The 20,936-nt window shown below is 42.0% G+C and overlaps 3 protein-coding genes and 2 non-coding genes across 6 annotated transcripts; 1 reads left to right on the top strand and 4 right to left on the bottom strand.

Moving 5' to 3' along the window:
• Positions 1–1,124: 1,124 nt before the first annotated feature.
• klf15 (Kruppel-like factor 15) lies at positions 1,125–9,592 on the bottom strand. The gene is made up of 3 exons (XM_012820860.3): positions 9,343–9,592; positions 7,048–8,296; positions 1,125–3,671 (listed from the first exon to the last, which is right to left on the bottom strand). The coding sequence occupies exons 2-3, from the start codon at positions 8,229–8,231 to the stop codon at positions 3,503–3,505; spliced, it is 1,353 nt and encodes a 450-aa protein (XP_012676314.1). The 5' UTR covers positions 8,232–8,296; positions 9,343–9,592; the 3' UTR covers positions 1,125–3,502.
• Positions 9,593–10,923: 1,331 nt separating this feature from the next.
• trnah-gug lies at positions 10,924–10,995 on the bottom strand. The gene has a single exon. It is a non-coding gene; the product is annotated as a tRNA-His (tRNA).
• Positions 10,996–11,369: 374 nt separating this feature from the next.
• trnah-gug lies at positions 11,370–11,441 on the bottom strand. The gene has a single exon. It is a non-coding gene; the product is annotated as a tRNA-His (tRNA).
• Positions 11,442–12,933: 1,492 nt separating this feature from the next.
• fkbpl (FKBP prolyl isomerase like) lies at positions 12,934–15,414 on the bottom strand. Its single transcript, XM_012820743.3, has 3 exons — positions 15,334–15,414; positions 14,385–14,792; positions 12,934–14,205 (listed from the first exon to the last, which is right to left on the bottom strand). Exons 2-3 carry the CDS (start codon positions 14,775–14,777, stop codon positions 13,441–13,443), a joined length of 1,158 nt encoding a protein of 385 aa, XP_012676197.1. The 5' UTR covers positions 14,778–14,792; positions 15,334–15,414; the 3' UTR covers positions 12,934–13,440.
• Positions 15,415–15,830: 416 nt separating this feature from the next.
• Positions 15,831–20,152, top strand: sgo2 (shugoshin 2). 2 transcript variants are annotated; one of them, XM_012820714.3, is made up of 8 exons: positions 15,831–15,903; positions 16,232–16,348; positions 16,571–16,746; positions 16,875–16,952; positions 17,078–17,123; positions 17,512–19,527; positions 19,674–19,785; positions 19,888–20,152. In XM_012820714.3, exons 2-8 carry the CDS (start codon positions 16,255–16,257, stop codon positions 19,979–19,981), a joined length of 2,616 nt encoding a protein of 871 aa, XP_012676168.2. In that variant the 5' UTR covers positions 15,831–15,903; positions 16,232–16,254; the 3' UTR covers positions 19,982–20,152. The 2 variants fall into 2 exon arrangements, with proteins under 2 accessions (XP_012676168.2, XP_031422605.1); XM_031566745.2 differs by lacking the exon at positions 15,831–15,903 and adding an exon at positions 15,942–16,001.
• Positions 20,153–20,936: the final 784 nt, after the last annotated feature.

Here is a 20,936-nt window from a genome sequence, read left to right as displayed (position 1 = left end):
CAGGTATGTGCATCTATGTAGACCTTGGTACTGCGGATTATTGTCCTCTGCTCATAAAGAGGCTTAGCAGGTTATATGTTCAGTGAGACTGCTGATTATTGTCCTCTGCATATTGAGAGGCCTAGCAGGCTGCATTTTGGAAACAAGTCCTCTGGACTGATGAAGTTAAAATAGCATTTTGGACACAATGAGCAAAGGTGTGTTTGGAGAAAAAAGGGGTGCAGAATGTCATAAAAAGAACAGCTCTCTAACTGCTAGGCATGGAGGTGGAGTGATCATGCTTTGGGCCTGTGTTGCACCCAAGAGGTGGAGTGATCATGCTTTGGGCCTGTGTTGCACCCAAGAGGTGGAGTGATCATGCTTCGGGCCTGTGTTGCACCCAAGAGGTGGATCAATTATGCTTTGGGCCTGTGTTGCAGCCAAGAGGTGGAGTGATCATGCTTTGGGCCTGTGTTGCACCCAAGAGGTGGATCAATTATGCTTTGGGCCTGTGTTGCAGCCAGTGGCACGGGGGAACATTTCTCTGGTAGAGGGAAGAACGGATTCAATTAAATGCCAGCAAATTCTGGAGGGAAACATCAAACTGTCTGTAAAAAAGCTGAAGAGAAGAGGATGGCTTCCAGAACAGTATAATGATCCTAAACACATCTAGCAATCCACAATGGACTATCTCAAAAGGCACAAACGGAAGATTTTGCCAAGGCCCACCGACATCATCAAAAAGCAGGGCAAGATGGCCCAAGAATCTCACAGAACTAGACAACTTTTGCAAGGAAAAAAGAAAATCCTAGCTGGATACAAAAAGCATTTACAAGCTGCGATACTTGCCAAAGGGAGTGTTACTAAGTACAGACCATGCAGGGTGACAGGGCCCTTTTCCTTTTTTGTTATTTTGAAAAAGTAGTCTTGCTTTAAATATTAAAGAAATGTATCATCTTTAACTATGCCTTTTGGAAATCGGGTCATCTTTTACTCGCTTCGCTCTTCACAGTAACAGAACTTTTGACCAGTGGTGCCCATGCCACTGTAAATGCATAGTAGATAATGTTTTTCACTATTAGATATTATGTGCATATGTATTTGAGGTAGCACAACGAAGAAGACAATCATATAGTTCTTTTCAATTTATTTGTAAATGCATCTTAAGAAGAACCAAGGGGAAAATATATTTATTTGTACTGAATTATGTACACTTTTTACAATTCTCAATTTACACTGCCGCAGATTAAGATACATTATGTGAGGAGTATCTCTGTTCCTGTGACATAGTACACATCGTTCCTCTCATTTACATACATTCAGTAGTGCCAACAAGCACCTGCTAGTACAAGAGTTTGAAATGGACTGAACGGAATGTGTCTCTGACTGTGCATAGCTCACACCTTGATCTTAGCCACTCTCATGCATGCATCATCTTGCCCTGGTGCAAACAAGAACAAAAGACAAAAAGAAAATGATCGACATACCCTGCGTTCATTTGCAAATAATTAAATTCATAGCCTTAGTGAGATGACCAAAAGGATGTCGATCAGTGTGCAAGGGAAAAAGCCTATTTTAAGGCCAGGATCCTTTAGACTGCCGCTTGCATACACATCTCAGATTATCATCTTACACATTTCAGGGGATTTTAGGAAATCATTTGCGAGAAACCAGTCTTGCAACCTTGACAAGCATACTTCAAATCAAAACAAAGAGGTCTGAAGATTGCACAGGGAATCAACTTTCTGATCAGTTTTCTCTCAGACGCAGCCACTGCTCACATCAATTACTTTAGTAAAAAAATATACACTGGATAAATATTTCTGCAGAAGGCCTTGAGGTCATACAATTTAGGCCTCATCAACTGCCCACTTCAATAACGGATGATCCACACTGTTGCAACTGTGTAAATCTTATCTGCTATCCAGCCCCCATTGCCAAACTATTACTACATTTTCCAATACTGCAGTCATCTATCCATTGGCCAGGTGCACACCAGACTGACTTTCCCTCATGTTGGGAAAGGCCAGGTGTAATCCGCTCTACCATTCACATCTAGAGAAAGAGACGGGGGATGGTAGGGAGATGAAATCAAGGCAGTCCAGGGGAGTTTAGCACCATATGTCTTCAGTTAATGTGAACCAAATGTGCAAGGACTCATCAGGCAGGGCAGGACAACTGCCAATCCCTGCAAAAAAAAGGCTTAAAGGGCTTCCAGTAACTTCTGTAGCGAAGAGCTGAGGCAGACGTTTGTGTGTGACATAGAGGAGTTCTTCCTTCTTCATGTCAGTAGCTGTTAAGTGTCAATAAGCATTCCATAAAAGAACACAAGACATAATCCAGTCACTGGGGTTATGGCAGGGGGGAGTTTGCCTATGGAATCAAAATAATGACTACCTTTCACTCACTGTAAGTCACTGAGGAACTCTGTTTGACATGGACATAGTTCAAACTTAAGAGCCCAGCATATGTACAGCATTTTTGATATTCCAAGGTGAGACTTCAAGAGACACTGACAATCATATACAGAAAAAATATACAGAAATGTACTCAATCACCTATTTAGGCTATAACTATGTACAAAAGGTCATATTTCTTCATCAATGGGAAAGAGGATCCAAATGTCAGTACCGTAAAATAAGCATAAATGTGCACATTTTCTTTAAGGGCATCAACGGTGGTCATTAACTGACCCATACACCTAATTGGACTTCAAGCAAATCACAGTTATCCCTCAACAAAACACAAGACAAGGGATCTCCCGCATTTGCCTATAGCTTATAATGGCATGATCCTGACAGTGATCAGTAGTTCAAATGAACATACGTTTTTGGTTTTCGAAGATCTAAATGGCAAAACTACATTGGCAAAGAGAGACATTATCATAGAGTAGGATAAGGAATGTTGATGCTTTAGTTATAGGCAGATACATCAACAATAAAACATAAAAGTACTTTGAAAAAATTAAATTATGATATTTATTTTCCATCTAAAATTTGGAATAGAAACAAAGAGTAAAAAACTACAAAAATACACTCTAAACAAAGCTTAGAATATCATATCAAGTAACAGATTTTGTTCTTTCATGTTTGTAATGTTTCCCTTCAGCCTTTTCTTCATTCAATAAATTATCACAGTACCACATTTAAACTTCTCTTCCCAACACAATCACACACACGCACGCACGCACGCACGCACGCACGCACGCACGCACGCACACGCACGCACGCACGCACACACACACACACGCACACACACACACACACACACACACTTCCTTCACACATATTCACACATCCCATTCACTTTTGCAAACTCTCCCATACTGTTTGACCCGTTCTGTCTTTCATTCTCACACACAAACTTTTTCACAGCCCTTGTTCTATTTTTTTCTCATTTTTGCCTCTTCTCCTTTCAACTCTCTCCACTCTCTCTTGTTCTCAGTCCCCCATCTCCCCCGTCTCCCCCGTCCCCCGCCCCTCCCGCCCTGGGCCCCAGTCCAGGGAGAGGGGGTTGTCTGGGGTCAGTTTGCAGAGCGCACTGTCCTGCTGCTTCGTGGAAAGCGATGGACTTTGATGTGTTTGGACAGGTGATCGCTGCGGGCAAACTTCTTCTCACAGACAGGACACTGGTATGGCTTGACTCCTGAGTGCGAGCGTCGGTGTCGCGAGAGCTCATCTGACCTTGAGAACCTACAAGAGAAAAAACACAGTCAGTCAGGCGACACGCTTCCAAATGTATTTGACATGTTGTAATCTCCTCACCAGTAATGCAACCAGTAGCATATTTAACAGTGGAAAACAGATAGCTTTATAAGATAACCAAATAATACGTATCATACGCATAAACAATCATAAGTTTACATAATTTACAAACTTACTTTAAAAATGTATTCTAATTTAATACAAACAAAAACATGACAATCTTTTATAATAAAATAATCCATCAAGTATCATCATTGAAAAGATTATAGTAATGTTTCCAGGCATGTTCACATGTTCCTATGTATTTAGCATGTGTGCTGTCAGAGGACACTGTCTGAGCTGTCCTGGCAAATGTCACTGGCTCACAGCTTTCTTGGCCAACCCTTATTTGAAACAGCATGTGTACCATAAATTCAGCCCTTGTCAGATCACTGAGGTTCCACACATTGAGGCTGCTGAGTGGTTGGCTGATAGACCAGTAAGGAGTTAATCCACTTCTCCTCTGGAGTCTGATTCATTCATTCTACTTATTCAAGTCCAGCTTTCTCTGCATTTATCTAAGTGTGACTGTATTTGTTGATTTTCTCCCCCAACATTAGTCTTGAACAGTTTCATCTATTATAGTACAATGGAATTGTAAGGATGTCAATGAATTAAAATGTTATACATGATACAGGTGTAACATTGCCATCTCTTGCTACTATTCCACATCTTTTAGAATATGTTATCATTATTCACATATTTGGAAGTAAATAATGACCATGGACTTTACTGCAGAGCTGCTCAATCTTGTGGCCTTAGAATAGAATCTTGGGCCTCACAAAGTGACCACAAGAGATATCCATGACTATTAAATTCATCAAGCACTTGGCATGACGTAGAGATTCATTTAAAAAAAACACTCTCTGGACTTGATCAACGTGATTAACGCCCTCATCAAACGTAACATTGACAATGCCTTTATTCATCTAACAAGCGCTAACCACCTCTTGAAAGCCTCAAAGTGCACCCGAGATCTATGATCTTTCCACCAATATAGGTTTCCCTGCTTCCTAGGACTTGGCATGTGTTAGTTGAGGATGTTGAGTGTGTTTAGAGGAAGCCCTTGGGCATGGGTGGACTGACCCCACTGCTGGGTACTGGGTACTCCTAGTCATCAAAGCTCTCATACTGTGCTCTTTTGGAGCTTGTTGAGTTCCAGCTGCAGTTTAAACTCATTGCCCTCTAGAGCACACATGTGCATGTCATAGCATCAGTGGGAACACACACACAGATTATACACATGCATGCATGCACACAATCTGACATTATTCATTTTTTTCATACAGACAAATGCATGGAACAAAATTCCACAGCCAACTCAGCTTTTAGCATCATCATTAAGCAATCATCTACAATTATACAAGCTGTGATTGCACTGTACTTAATCTCAGACCTCAACAGTAACAGCTGCCAATTCAACAGTCTTTCAAGAATGCAAAGTAGTGTTGCTTTCTAACTCAACCACTACAACATTCAGTGTATACAGCATAAGGGGCAACATGAAAAAGGCAAAAACGAATCTAACTTTAAGTGTACTCAGTAAAAAAGCACCAACTCCAAAAACACTTCCCTTCACTGTTTATAATGTTTGAGTACATGTGCACATCACACAAAAAAGCATTATGAGCCAACTAAACTTGTGGTTGTAAGGAAAAGGGTACCAATATGCTATTTTCTGAGGTAAACTGAGTGTAAATTCATCTATTCTTATCACTGCCAAATGCACAGAAATATGAAACTACATGCACACACACTTCAGAAGTTGGACTCCAGTGACATCTACATCTGTATACTTTGAAAGTATGAGGGGAGCTTGCGCCTCTCGAAAGGCCGACGATGTGGGTGTCGCTTGGCCTCTTTCTCTGTTCGTGGGGAACCAAAGGAATGTGAAACATGCTCGTGGAACTACGAGACAGCCAAATTACAGACGGCCAAAGAGGCATTCTTCTTTCCCCTCACTTCCATTTCCTGACCAAGTAGAGGAGGCCGCGGATGCCAACTTTGAAGACTGCATTCTGTCCTGAGGCAGTGCAGCTATCCCTACTGAGAGGCTAACCTAGGTCACTGATAAAGACAATGGAGCCCAGAGTGCCTATGAGTAGTTATGCCGATGCAAGATGATAGGGTGAGGGTATGAATGCACACTATGGCTAATGTGAGACACTCTGACCTGAGACACCAAGACAGATACCGACATACCCAAACACTTCTGCCACCCACATACAACAATACCTCAGTCTTAATATCTATCCTATACATCCAAGTCATATGGATGTTACTGTTGTTCACCTGTGTCATCTCTCTGTCTGTTGTCTGTGGTTCTATGTCTGCACTGACATATTATTTTTGACAGCCATGATGACTCCAGCTATTAGCTACCGTGCTGTTAGCGATGAGGAGGAGCGTGAGAGATCCCTGTTACTTAGAAAAAGAACACCGAAGAACAATCCACAGAATGATGTTGTGTCTGTTGAGATATGAGATATAAGATCCCTGTTACTTAGAAAAAGAACACCGAAGAACAATCCACAGAATGATGTTGTGTCTGTTGAGATATGACCATGCTGTCAGTGCTTGCATGCATAATGCATCACAAAGTAGAGATTCCAGGCCAAACTTTGTGAATGTTTTACTCTGCATCATTCATTCGATTGGCTTAAGAGGGCAGTGTGGTTGACATTGGAGTGACTGCTGACATAAAATGTCATGCTTCAGCTCCTTCATTTAAAGTGTTTGTAGCATCAGCATGTTTAGATTTTGTGAACTTGACTGCAGTCTGGCTGTGTTTTAACAGAGCATGCAGCCAAGTACAGACAGAGAGCAAACAGAGCAGATGCCTGAGGGAGCAAAGTCTTTCCTTACTTCAAAGGCTTTATCTAATCTGGAGGTTTGTGAGAGAGGGGAAAAAATGGAGATAGGGGAAATGTAACCAAAAACACTCATGATCTTTTACTTGTATGTAAAACCCTGTGCAATCTGTTACTTATAAGGATGTATCAATGGGTAGTCAAGAGTGGACTATGGTCAGAAAATGTTGTCCCACTGGATGGACTTCATAAATCAGTTAAAGGCTGTGCAGAGAAAGAAATGCCCATATCTCTTAAAAAGTCACAATTTATCTCCTTAAATGAACGTATTCTCATTTTATTTTCACCTTTTCAGCTATCCACAGAAATATGTTTGGGAGCTTAGGAAGAAGGAATGGAAAGTGGACCTAATTTTAACATACAATCTTTTGGCATTATAACTGATTGAATGACAAACCACAACTCTCTCTCTCTCTCTCTCTCTCTCTCTCTCTCTCTCTCTCTCTCTCTCTCACCTCCAGCCACATCCAGGCCAGGTGCAGGCAAAGGGCTTCTCTCCTGTGTGCCTCCGGAGGTGAGCCTTCAGGTGGCTACTTTTGGTGTACATCTTGGCACAACCTGGGAAGGTGCATTTGTGCATTTTGATGAGGTCTGCCACAGAGCTTTTCTGGAACTTCTGGCTCCCAACTAGGAGGCCTGTGCCCTGCCCAATGCCACCCTCTCCCAAACCCATGGGCTTTGCTGCAATAGGAACAGGGGCAATACGGACAAACTTTGAGGATGAGTTGCTATTATTCGCTGGTGGTACCACCTGAGGAACCAGTGCAAAAGTCTGGCCCTGGATATTGACCAGGAGTTGGGTGATTTTGATGTCTGAGGCTGGCTGGGTGGGCTGTGGTGCCGGAGCTCCATTTGGGATCTGTTCCTGTTTGATCTGAATGGGCTGGATTTGTAAAATGACGGGTACACTTGTACCATCCACCACTACTGACTTGTCGGTGGAATCCTCCTTTTTAACACCCGAGGGAACACTCAAGGAGGAGCCTGTCAAGACCTCTGCATTCTCATTCTCAGTGTCATCAATAACCACATCACCATTGGTGGAAACAGTTTGGTCTGGGTGCTGTGCAAAAGCATCACACCCAAGGACATAGTCTTTAGCCTCTAGTAGGGTCTCCTCACTGGCCTCCTGCTTAAGAGCCACCACCTCCATGTTCTCCTCCAGGAACTCCTCAATCTCCTCCAGAGTAGGCTGGAACAAAAGCCTGGCATGGTCCTCCAGATCTGCTGGAAATATTGGGAAGTCAAAACTCTCCTCTTTGGCCGTCCGTTCCCGCCGTGACTCCCAGGCAAGCCCCATGGGCAGAAGAGGTGGAACCGTGCTGGCGATGCTGGTGGTGGAAGAGGCATTGTGTAGAGAAGCCTGAGAAAGCAAGAAGTCCAGCAGCCCATCCTGGCTCTCGCCGCTGGAGCTGCTGCCATAGCTGGAGCTGCTGCCATAGCTGGAGCCCAGCACCTGTGATTCGGGGCTAGAGCAGGACCGCAGGCTGGAGGTGTCACTCAGGTCATCCTCCGAGAACGGCGAGGGCAGCATTTGATAACCACCCTCGTCTGTAACCATAGTTGAGGAACTGAAGCTTGGTGAGGAACAAGAGTAAGGCAGGGAGGTCTCTTTTCTGGCAAGAAACTGATCCACCATTCCCTGCTCCCTCCTGCTAAAACCAAGCAGTTTGCCTTTGCGATACTCCAACAAGGTCCTTTTTCCTACAACATGAATAAACAATACATAATTGTCATTGCTGCATGCAAAACACAAAAACTGGATTCTCTGTAAATGGATTCAGGGGTGCCTGCCAGATCTTTCAGTAAACTAAGACCAATTTCTGCAACTTCTATAGTCTGTCAGACACAATGGGGCATTACCGTTTTTCAAAGTTTCACCACAGAATGGAAAAATGTCATTCCTATGTTAGAGGTCTTTTATGATTAACAACTGACCTTTTTGTTAAAAGAATACTATATGAATTACAGCGATCTCTGTAATATGTCTTGGTAATGGCAACCTAAAAAAAGACTATTCAGTCTACTTTAGATTTCTTCATCTTCATTTTAACAAACGATTCCCTGTTTGCACACACTCCATTATTCTGATCTTCGTAATGTGCAAAAGAACTATCAATAAAGAACGTTACTAATATTGTTAAACCCTAAATGAGTTTATTTAATAATCAATCCCATAGTAACTACACCGTCAAAATAATTAGTTTACTGAACGGAGAGCTTCGTGCGCCCCCCTCCGCAATTGTGGTTTTCACAATCAACTGGGAATAACACAAACTTCAAAGGGCAATTGCAACAGATAAGTGTAGATAGCAGATAACATGTTAACATATATTTTTGATAAATATATTCAAATGACTGAGACGCTGAGATGTTGTCAAAGCAAAATCTATAAGTTAGTCGTATGAATCCGACGCAAACTATCGTCACAAAACAAGGTGCAGAAGCTATATGTTATAACTTCAATAACTTGCATAAATCCTCATTTACAGCGTCCTAGTTGCTAGATTTTTGATTCGGAAGAAATAGGCAGCAAGCTTGCATTACAGTGCAAAGCTTTGGACATCGAGAACTGTATTCTGCAGAGGTTCATCATGCCAATTGGTAGAACACCGAAATACACTGAATTGCTCCCAAAATGAGGTTCTTCAAACCATAATATGACCACATTTGTTGTCAACTAGTGAACACAATGCAATGCAATATAAATATTAAGACAAAATGACATAGCAATAACTAATCAAACTTACCGTGTACTTTAAAATCGGATGTCTTATCTACAGATCAAGCCTATCTTTCACCCACTGCGTCTTCTTTAATTCTGTACCGGTCGGTGAGTATGTGTGACCTTCAGTCAAGCTTTGCATGCAACACTGAGCAGCGGAGATCAGGCGGTCTTTCACTGTAGTAGACTTGGCTACTACTTTGCCGTCACATGATTATTGCCGAGTAAGTTAAGAGAAATGTGGGTAGGTTGTGAAGGCTCGTCTGCTGCCCTCTCAGCGATTGGTCAATTTAGCCAGAGGCTGGACTGTCGTCTGTCTGTCTTCAATGAAACAATTGCGGTTCAACAGGCGACAGCAACACGCTGAATCGAAAATGCATTAAAATAGGCTAAATAAATGAACTGAGCCTTTCTATCGAAATTATCTATAATGGAGAACACTTCTCGTGACAACCACAACTTTTCCCTGCCATATACGTATATGATGAAATAGAGACAATTATGCATACGTCTACATGCTGTAGAGCTCAAGGGACTAAAGCGTTGCTCTATAAATCTAATTGCCCTGGTTCGATTCCGGATGATGGCATTTTACAGTCTTTTCTAACCAGATTCCAGAAACTGAAGTGAAATACACACGTCCCTCTTAATGGTGACATTTCGATGTTGAGTTGGCTAACACTTCTTTGGAACAAACCTTACCTACAAATTACTTAACTTGATCGCCGGTCAAATTAACTGAGTTTTGAAGAATAGCGTTAGTTAAAGAGTGAATAAAATAGCATCAAAATAATAAAGACAACATACTTATACCATACATTACATGCCAATTATTCCACAGAACTAGACTAGTTCACTGATAAATCTAAATTAACAAGCAATTGTGTCACTGACTTTTCTCTACACATCCAACGAACAGGCTGACGGCTCACTGTGCAACAACCACATTATGCAAACTTTTCAGATATGCTTTTGTCCACAAAGGAAAATTGGAAAATGTTCTTTAATCAAGTGTCCCGTAGTCTTCGATTGCATCTATTAACAGCGAGTTCATTTACAAGCAATCACTATCACAGCTTCTTGAATTTTGCTTTGGAACTCTAGTGGCGCGCAGCAGACCATTACAAATGTGCACAGATCACCTTTGACGTCACATGACCCTGAACTAAGAACACAAACTGAACACCTAAACTACAATGAATTATTTTTTCTAAAGAAGAGAAGAGAAGCTAGCACGTTTTGCTAGCAGGCTTTTATCAGTGTCAACGGCACTGTTTTTGCAATATTTGCATGCCGGATAGGTTGTTAGCTCACTAGTTTTAAGACCAAATTCCTAACCATTTCTTTGTGACCCAGATTGCTTTGTGACATTGTTCTGCAGTGACCAGTTGGCCATAAAATGGACAAGCACTATAAGTGACATGGGTCAAACTATTTCAAACCAATCCAGGTCTCACTGTATGAAGCACGTGTCACACTGGAGGACTGAAGACAGACCTTCATTTGTTTAACTTATAACTTTATGACTTGTGTCATGTAGGTATACCAAAGGTTTATTCTGAAAGTACCCCAAAATCCCAATCAAGTCATCTCAATGTCAGACCTGTGCCGTGACCCGGATTCGAACCGGGGTTGCTGCGGCCACAACGCAGAGTACTAACCACTATACGATCACGGCAAGCTACTTGGGTTGCGATCACAAGGTGGTGTGTTAGGACTCACGGCAGGCCTTCATTTATTAACTTTATGAGTTGTTCCATGTAGGTATACCAAAGGTTTATTCTGAAAGTACCTTTCAAAATTCTACAGCGTAATCCACGATCACTGTTGAAAACAGTATTTGTTCATTGACATATAGTTTCAGTTTGTAACTACAAGGCCTAGATATGGAACGACCAATCATTTCAACTTTCCAAGTTAGTGGTCACTCCTTGCTAAACTGGGGGGTATTGCAAGCACGTGGTTTAATGACAAATATGGGTATATTCCAACGAGGACATTAGACAGTATTTTGAAGCTCCTTAAAAACCAACCCAAGCCGTCACAGACTTGTGCCGTGACCCGGATTCGAACCGGGGTTGCTGCGGCCACAACACAGAGTACTAACCACTATACGATCACGGCAAGCTACTTGGGGTATAGGAGTTTCGCTCTGGAGGAGGTAATGAAACAAAGCAGTTGGCAGTCACTTTGTACTACATTTGCCAAAGGTCTGCCTGACTTATTCACCATCACAGTAACCTCACCAAAAAATGTAGATAGCAAACTGAGACATACACAGACACAAATGTTACAAAATGTTAAGGCACTATTATCTTATCTTCCGAAAATACAGTACGATTTTGAGTGAAGGGTGCAAATAACGTATCAAGCACTGTAAAGGAGACTTAGCAAACGAGTTACGTTAGCTTTCTAATATTAACCTCCACACTAACACAAAGTTGGTTATTCAGTCCTGATGTACCAATAACAGCTAATATTCTACATACCTTACATACCCCGTATCTTTCAGTTCAATCAAGTGTTTATTTCAGGACATGTTACAAGTAAGTTAACTTACGTTAGTAGCTCTACTTGATCACTTTCCTCGTGTGGTAAACAGATACAGACTACTAAACTTCATGGATCGATGGTTTCAAACAACATTTGCAAGTTCAGGAGGTTTCACAAGGTTACTTAGAAATGTTGTATACCTGTTGTATGTAGCACATTTCATAGGGATTTGTGTCAGATTTTAAACATCCACTTATCCAGGTATTAAATATATCTAACTAATATTTGTGTTCTGCTGTTCTGCTATCTGTGCAGTTTCAGAGCCATAGGTGGTCAGTTTAATCTGGCAGAAATTGGCGATGACATTAGTGGAGTGGACAGTGTTTTGCCCTTTGTCCCCATCATTATTATGAACATGTGTTACATCATTGATTAATTGTGTGTGTATATACAGCACTGGGAAAAATTAAGAGACCACTTCAAAATGATCAGTTTCTCTGGTTTTACTCATTATTGGTATGTGTCACATTGCCGTTAGGTGACTTTATGCCACTCCTGGCGCAAACATTCAAGCAGCTCGGCCTTTGTTTGATGGCTTGTGACCATCCATCTTCCACTTGATCACATTCCAGAGGTTTTCAATGGGATTCAGGTCTGGAGATTGGTCTTGCCATGGCAGGGTCCTGACCTGGTGGTCCTTCATCCACACCTTCACTTACCTGGCTGTGTAGCATGGAGCATTGTCCTGCTGGAAAAAATACTCCTCAGAGTTGGGGATCATTGTCAGAGCAGAGGGAAGCAAGTTTTCTTCCAGGACAAGCCATCAAACAAAGCCGAGCTGCTTGAATTTTTGCGCCAGGAGTGGTCACCCAACGGCAATGTGAAAGACTAGTGGACAGCATGCCAAGACGGCATTTTTCTGCAAATAAATGCTCTAAATGACAATATTTGTATTTGAAATTTGGGAGAAATGTTGTCAGTAGTTTATAGAATAAAAAAAAAATAAAAAAACACATACCAATAAATAGTAAAACCCGAGAAACTCGAGAGAAGGTAAAGCATGTGTGATCTCCAGATCCTTTATCAATCATTACTTCATGAAATAAATGTCAGCATGGAAGTGTGGCATAAATATTCTTTAATTGACATTCTGTAATCACTGATGCTTTCAATAAGCCTGAACAACATCCATATGCAAAATACACACACACATACAAATACACACACATGCGCAGACACACACACACACACACACACACACACGCGCGCCCACGCCCAGACAGACACACCCACCCACACACACACACACACACACACACACACACATCCCAATAAGGCCTCTACACAGTCAAAACCTGTACATTTTCCCTCTAGAAACAGTTGGTCAGAATTCATTCCGCAATAAAAGAAACTCTAACATGTCATGGTATGGTAAAAAAAAAAAAAAAGAAGGTATCTGGCTATGTTTTACAGTGTCATCTTCAGGAGCAATGAAGATTAAGCCAGTGTTACTCTTCTTAAGTGGAACAAAGACCTTTGCATTAGCGAGACTTTGTCACATACATTATGTAATCATATTGTGACACAGTGACAATACTTCAAGCCATTCCCAGTTCCAAGCACAAATACATTAGGAGAACATCTTGCTTAATCTTTGGCCTAGCTTGCTGTCCACCTCTTTCTCCTTCACGTTCACTTGTTTCAAAGCCTGACGGGCAGACACTGAGTTGGGCTGAAGTTCTAGAACTTTCCCAAAAGCCATACGGGCATCCTGCAGCTCACCAACCAGAAGGCTGGCCTGACCCAGTCGATACCAGGCCTTGGTGCTCGTTGGGTCCAGCTGGGTGGCATTCAAGCTGCTGGCTCTGGCCTTGGCAGGCTGGTTCAGCCTAAGCTGGCAGAGGGAGAGATTGGAGTGGAGCTCCGCTTTCAAGCCTGTGTATTCCTCATCTGTGGGGACGTGGCCCTGCTCAGAGGCAGCCGCCAACTCTCTACCGTGCTCTTCTTCATCACAGTCCGCAGCAGCTACAGCACCTGCTTCTGCATCCCCCTCTTCCTCTTTATCGTCCTTCTTAATGCCCTTGTCGCCATTCCTCCTTTCGGTTAAGGTGATAAGCAGCTTCATTGCCTTACAGTAGCTGTCTGATGCCCCCCACACGTCCCCTGTCCCAAACCTCTGGCCACCCCTTTCTTTGTGGGACTTAACCCATGTCCACTTCTCCCCAGACGTCATCTCCCATGATTCTTTGCCAGGGGTAAAAGAATGGAGCTCTATTGTGTATATTCCCCAGTGGTAAGGTGTACTTCCCCCTTTGCAGGCTTCTTGATCCTCTGCCTGTGCGCTGGTCCCAGTAAGCTTGGGCATGGAATCCTTATTAAAAGGCATCACTTGAAACTGGGACAGAGAAGAACAAATGTTTACATTTGCTTACATTCCACATGGATCGAGTATGAAATGGACAAACGTGTGCATGTCTACACTGTGTGCTCATATGTCTGTAATGCACTGAGCTATATTTAGATTGATGTGTGACTGTGGTGTGTGCGTGACTGAACCTGCTGATTTTCACTTACCTCGCACACCTCCTCAGCTTTCATACCCTCCAGACATCCCTCTATGACATCACACTGGCCTTCCCCAAGCCGCAACAGGACCCACTCCTCCAAGGGAATCTGCAGCACAGACTCTAGAGTGCGAGGGTAGGAGGTAGCCTGCACTGTAGAGAGGCTGCTTGATTCCTCAGTCTTGTCAGAATGCTGCCTTGGTGGATCTTTTTCAGAGCTTCCTTTGAGGTGCACCCTGACCTTGCACACTGAGCCCAGGGCAGGGGTCACAAAACCCTTCTTCCTCTCTCCAGTCCATTTCCTCTGTACCTCCCAAAGCCCACCAGGGCAGACTGACACCCAGGACGTGAAGTCTTTTCTGTCTGCATCACGTTCTCCTCCAGGTGGCTGCACAGTCTTCATTTATAGATATAATAACTGTACAATAACGTAAAGCATAAATACATTACTTTTGATACACTGCACACGGTCACAAGTGATGATGACTCCGAAGTGGATATCTTACAGCCCATTAACAGTAGTAAAGACCTTATATTTAAGCACAACGAGATCAGTATCACCGCAGAATAGTTAAATGCGTCTTAACGTCTATAATAGTGGTAGTCTCTTTCGAGTTGTTATTCAAGGAGTGTAATATCAAGAGTGTTTAACTTATACTCCACTACAAATATCTGTATACAACTTGACAGGATAAAAAACTACAACGTAAGGACGGCAACGTTATGTGCGGCGTGTACTGTGATTGATTTCCGTCTAATATCATCGGCCAACGTGGACGTCGGTCTGGCCGGGTAGAGGAAGGAGGATGGCATTATTTTGGAGAAACTAATAATCACAACCGCGTTGTTGTGACGATCAACGAAAATGTTCGTAAAAGACAAGGCACTCAAAATCACTAAATTATGTATTTACTTCACTGCAGTATAGAAGACAAAATATTACATATTGATCACCATACCTGCTCTTGATGGATGTCCAATATTTTCGGATTTAGGAAGGGAAGAACTATGGGTGGAAACAGAGCGTTGACGGCTGTCTATCGCCCCCATCAGTGTCGGAGTTAACGGCAATTTGTGAACAGGAATGTTACATTTCCACCACAAGATGTCGCCCTGGTACCTTTTTTATTGACAGAATTGGCTCGGTAACCTTCAAAGTACAGAGGCCCGAGATATTGACGCTTATCTACATTAACACCTGTACATTTTGATTTATCGCAATATTCTGATGGACCCCCAGGCAAAGAACATTGACGGAGACATGATGTTTGGACTTTTGCAAATAATACTCTGTATACAGTAAAAAGGGAAGAAGCACATTTGATCACATTCCAGTCCACACGGTGGCGATAAACTGTTTTTTTGTAGCGTACGGTTTTAGTAACTTCATTATTGCGGCGATGAAGCAATTGTGACAATATGATTGGTCCACTGGGCATACGTTAGATATTTGAGACGAAACGGCGGTCCAGCGCGTCAATTTGGCTAGCGTGCTAGTCACGTCTTCGATGTTTACATTTGAATCGAAGGTATATTGATCCGTAAAATTACTATCTGCGATCTGTATTGTCCCCTAGCCCTCTTAACACCAAATATCTCTAACGATACCACCATTGCTATGTTACGAGTATGTATATTTTGTTCAGAAACAAATTCGCTAGGCTTTTCAGCTTTAACTCCACTTTTAGCTTGCCGGCCAAGTTAGAAAATGTTAGGATAATAGCAGCTTAGGTTAACTAGCAAAGTTATCCTAGCACCACCCTGCCAAAGTTAACGCCTAATTTACTTTTATGACATTGAGACATCAGTTAATAACTTGTTTTGAATATTCATGTCTATGCTTTCTGATTCTGACAGGTCTGCTTTTAGCCTGCTTCATCATGGTAACGTTAACGGAGAAGCGAGCGAGGACCCCAAACAGTGCTGCTAAACATTCATCTGTTTTTGCCTCAAAAATAAAGGCAAAAATACTCAGTAGGTTCATGAGTGTTTGTTAATTTTTTTAAAGTTGTTGTATAGTCCATTGTGCATATCTATATCACATTGCATATTGCAGTCAGATATCTCATCAATTCTGAGTATATATGTGAAATGTAACATTAACATTCTTGTGTGATTCTGTTGAACTATAGGTATGAATAGAGTTGAAGGCTTTATGTCATGTAATGGTAATCCTCTGTGTGATTTATCCTCCAGACACATCCTCATTTTTTAAGGTTTCACTTAAAGGCAACAATAAGGCCTTGGCTAAAGCCCTTGCTGTTCAGAGTGACAAGACCAGACAGCTGATACAAGAGACTGTGTTACTGCGGCAACGTATACTAGCTCTGAACTTTGACCTTGCTATCCAGAGGCATAAAAAAAAGAAAATGGTGAGTTATCTGAAAGTGCTTATTGATTAATTAAGCATGTGTGTAGTTGCTTTGTACCCATGCTAAATTGAAGAAGAAAAAACAGTTTGATACAAAATGAATGGGACCAAATGTACTTCTCACTACAGTTTGCCATCATTCAACATTTCTACAACACCTGTTACAAGAGCCTTCCCATGGCAACCAACCTGATGGACGACGAAAATGTAAGAAATGTGGTGATCAGGAAGACTTGAGTGTTACAAGAGTGTTTGAATGAAAGCTTAATTGAAACCATTAATGTTGGAAACTGGAAGTTTATGGCTAATTTTGCATGTTTAATGGTGTTTAGGAGAGTTTTGATGAAGATGAAGATGCAGATGCAGACCATGCTGAAGGTATGTAAGACTGGAACCATCTGTTTCTTCCTTTACATTCTGATGAGTTTTTAATGATATTTCAGTAGCTAAAAGCTTGACACCATACTGTATAGAGTAACTCTATTATAGTTCTTCGTATTGGTAAGAACAAAAAAAGATCAAATATACTTATAGTGGATGCTAACTGTGCAAACTGTACTGGCAATGCATACTTCAGTGTGGCCATGTAGCTGTGCCTCAATAGGCCATGTGGTTCATTGCTGTCTATGTGGTATGTGGTGGTAAACGTGTTGTTTCTAGCAATTTTTTTAAGTTGCATATTGTGAAGTTATGATTCGGCAGATATGATTTTTTTAAAAATTGAGAAAAACCTGTCAATTAAAAGTTGATTTCTGTTTGTAAACAGATGGGATGGAGAGGGAAATGTTTGGAAGTTTGCTCCAAGCGCATGCCAAACCACCTAGGGACTCCAAGGCTGCCTCCTGGAGGACTTCACAGTCTAACATCAACACTGAACAGGACACAATATCTCATCATGATGAGCTCCGCAAATCTATCAATTCTATCGCATCGTCTGACTGCTTATTGCCCAAACGTCTTTCAAAAAAGCAAAAGGAAATTGTGGAAGAGGAGGCAATGCATCAGCAAACTTTGGTTTGTAACACAGAAATGGACATGACAGTTGTTGATAGTGTTGCCCCAATAGTAACCGTAGACACCAAGACCAGCAAAAATAGGAGAGGTCATCAGAACACTACAGGGACAAATTCAGAGGATTCATATGACACAGGACAGGGCGAAGCCCACAACAGAACTGAGGTGATTGAGAAAGCATCAGTGGCTGTTGTACTCACTGAAAGGCAGGGACTGTCATCTGAGGTGGAGCTGAATGTTCACAGCGCAAATGCTGATGTTGACTCTGCGTTGAACACTGGGAATGGGGACACTGACTTTGTCGCTCCCCGCAGGAAAACTCACTTCACTTCTCGAAAAATGAACAGGATGACTCTTAGTTCACATAAAAGTACTGGGGACCTCTCAAGAAAAACCTATATTATCTCTTCAAACCCCCATATGGATGGGTTCAGTAAACCTCATGAGTTTGGAGGGATCGGGGAGGACGCCTCGTCGGAAGAGGATTCATCAGAAACACGGCACAACATGAAAACGGATGTATTGCCACAGTGTCAGAAGAGCAATTCACTGAATCGAAAGACTTATGTAATCTCAGACAGAGCAGCAGTGAAAAGGAGCCAAAGGACTGATCCCTTAGTGATTACAGATCAGAAAGCAGACTCTATTACAGTCATGGACACTGGTTCTGAGGCACAGGAAGATCAGATGTTTATCGAGCCTGCCCTCGTGAAAAACTCTGACAAGAAGCGCAGGACTACACGTTCACTCTCTGCAACAAATCAAAGCACTAAAGTGAAGAGAAGGGAAAAGAACCCACTTGGGTCACGGGGCAGAGGCAGTACTGAGAGGAGAAACTCCTATTTTGATGACTGGAGTGACTTCTTTGCAGATGACGACCAACAAGAGCAAAGCATCAGAGTTATAAGCACACTCCAAGAACCAAATTCATCCCATGCAGACATTGCAACAGAAACCTTGAAAAGCTGTAATGAGGAGGCCTTAGTCCCTCTTGAGGTTTCTTTGGAGCCCCCTGCAGTGGTAAAACCCTGGAAAATGAGCGACTTCCTTGCCGACGAGAAGCAGGCGACATCTAGGAAATCCAAGAAAGGTAAGACCGGCAAATCAAAAGAGAAGAAAGCCCTGCAAAAGAAAAAGCCAAATGTATCTTCAAAGGAGAAGAGGCCAGGAAACGTCCCAAGAAGTAAAAAGTTGCCTGGTGATGAAGATCAGGTGTTGGATGAACACAACCGTAGTAGCTGTGTGGATCAAATCCAAACTGTATACACACAGCATTTTGAAGATGATGGTACTGATAACAGCAAGGCTTTGGAAGTTGAAGATCAACCACCAGAACTTCCTCCTTCCCCTGAAAGCAGTTACCCAGAAGTAACTGGTGATGCCATACATATTACCAGTGGATCTGCCATCTCAAAAGGTCAACCAAATCATGACGACAACATCAAAAGTAGGGACACTTTTGTCATTTCTACATGCCCTGGTCAAGGAGACAAGGAGACTTCTTTGAAGTCAACAAACTCTAAATCTGGTTTGTTTACTAAACAACAAACCTTTGTTTACCCTGTGAACTCTAATCAATCTGAGGCCTTACCCTCCCGACAGACGGAATTACTGGCAGATGAAAGACCTCCATGGGAATCCCTAGATTTTGATCACGCAAGCCCTTTCCCCATTGATACTTCTGTGTCAAGTCCCCCTTCAAGGCGACCCTCTTGCACCATGGAAATATATCAAGAGGCATTACCATCAATGTCGAGCCAGTCCCTAGGTACGCTTTTCATATGGTAATAAACAGCCAAATAGCATATGGACATGCAACTGCATTATTTCAAACAGTTAGGGTAACGCTACATTTACAGTCCTATTACGGTAGGCAATACTTTGGTTTAATGTGTGTCTATCTCACAATTACAGAGGGCAGACCCATGAAGAGCTTAACAAATACCAACTGGACAACTGATGCAGAATCTGGTCGATCACGTCGAAGGGGAGCCAAGGTCTCCTACAAAGAACCACCTATTAACGGGTAAGCATTATCATGAATATGAGATTAGTTATTGATCATTGTTTTAGAACACAGCCATATTGGATTAATGTGTTCTTGTTTGTGTGTATGTGCCCTTCATAGGAAAATGAGGCGTGGGGACAAGTTTAGTGACACCCAGTTTCTAAGATCACCTATATTTAAAAGCAAAAGGATCAAGAAGAAACACACAGCCTGACGGAATCCCTTAAAGGAATGCTGTCAAAATGTATATACTGCATGTTACTCGGTGTAAGTGCTATTCTGTCTGTGTATGTTTTTCTTGTTCTTGCTTTTTAGGTCCTGTGTTTTGTTGCTATTTTATTCTGTATTTTTTTTTTGTAACAATAAAGGAATTACCTGAATCCTCTCTTACCTTGAAAATGTGTTTTCTTCTCACTTAGTTTAAATTCTAAAAAGGGTGTGTGGACCCAACTTCCATCAGGTGCTTTGAACTATACTTCTGCCAGGGCTAGGTAGATTAAAATATTTGCAGCTCTGTTACTCATTTTGAGATACTGTCCTAAGGATTCAATGAGTGCATGTTTATTTTTGATAAGGCTGCAGCAGGCTGTATGAGGGTATGAATACCTCCACGGTGAATTCCATTGTCACAGGACAAAGGTTAATATTTCATTTTAAATGGTGTGTATATCGCTTTACGGTAGATTGTGTACTGTGTATTGATTTATTTTATTTCAGACTCAAATGGTCCATTAAAAAGGCACAAACAAGGGACACAGGCACATAAGAGCAATCCAACCATACACATGTATAGAAAGGAAATACACACAATAGGTTAGGCCACATTCGTTTATACTGTAGATTTTTCAACCAGTGTCTCCAGAGGCTGGACAAAAATGAGAGCTGCTTTGCCTGGGTTTAATCCATTTTCTGTATTTCTATATTCAGTCAACACATTCATCTAAACATTAGGGTTCTGATTACTGCACCACATGATGGGTGAAGTAACACAAACAATTGACTATTGGCAATATTGCATCTCTGAACACCCAGTAGCTGCCCCATAGCAACATTGTAAGCCACAAACCCCTGCATGCTTTTTGTACTGTACGTGCACCACAAATGTGCTGTAGGGGGTGCAAAAGGCTCTAAGTAATAATAAACTTGATTTATATAGCACCTTTCATGCA

Source organism: Clupea harengus, chromosome 4 (assembly GCF_900700415.2).
Source record: "Clupea harengus chromosome 4, Ch_v2.0.2, whole genome shotgun sequence".
Classification (NCBI taxonomy): Eukaryota; Metazoa; Chordata; class Actinopteri; order Clupeiformes; family Clupeidae; genus Clupea; species Clupea harengus.
This window is presented reverse-complemented; position numbering and strand designations above follow the sequence as displayed.

Coding starts and splice junctions, on each gene's coding strand:
- klf15 (XM_012820860.3), bottom strand. CDS start 8,231: ATGGTGGATCAGTTTCTTGCCAGAAAAGAGACCTCCCTGCCTTACTCT. Junction 3,672..7,047: donor TGGCCTGGATGTGGCTGGAG/GTGAGAGAGAGA, acceptor TTTCTCTTGTAG/GTTCTCAAGGTCAGATGAGC.
- fkbpl (XM_012820743.3), bottom strand. CDS start 14,777: ATGAAGACTGTGCAGCCACCTGGAGGAGAACGTGATGCAGACAGAAAA. Junction 14,206..14,384: donor AAGCTGAGGAGGTGTGCGAG/GTAAGTGAAAAT, acceptor TCTCTGTCCCAG/TTTCAAGTGATGCCTTTTAA.
- sgo2 (XM_012820714.3), top strand. CDS start 16,255: ATGGTAACGTTAACGGAGAAGCGAGCGAGGACCCCAAACAGTGCTGCT. Junction 16,747..16,874: donor GGCATAAAAAAAAGAAAATG/GTGAGTTATCTG, acceptor TTCTCACTACAG/TTTGCCATCATTCAACATTT. Junction 19,786..19,887: donor AAAGAACCACCTATTAACGG/GTAAGCATTATC, acceptor TGCCCTTCATAG/GAAAATGAGGCGTGGGGACA.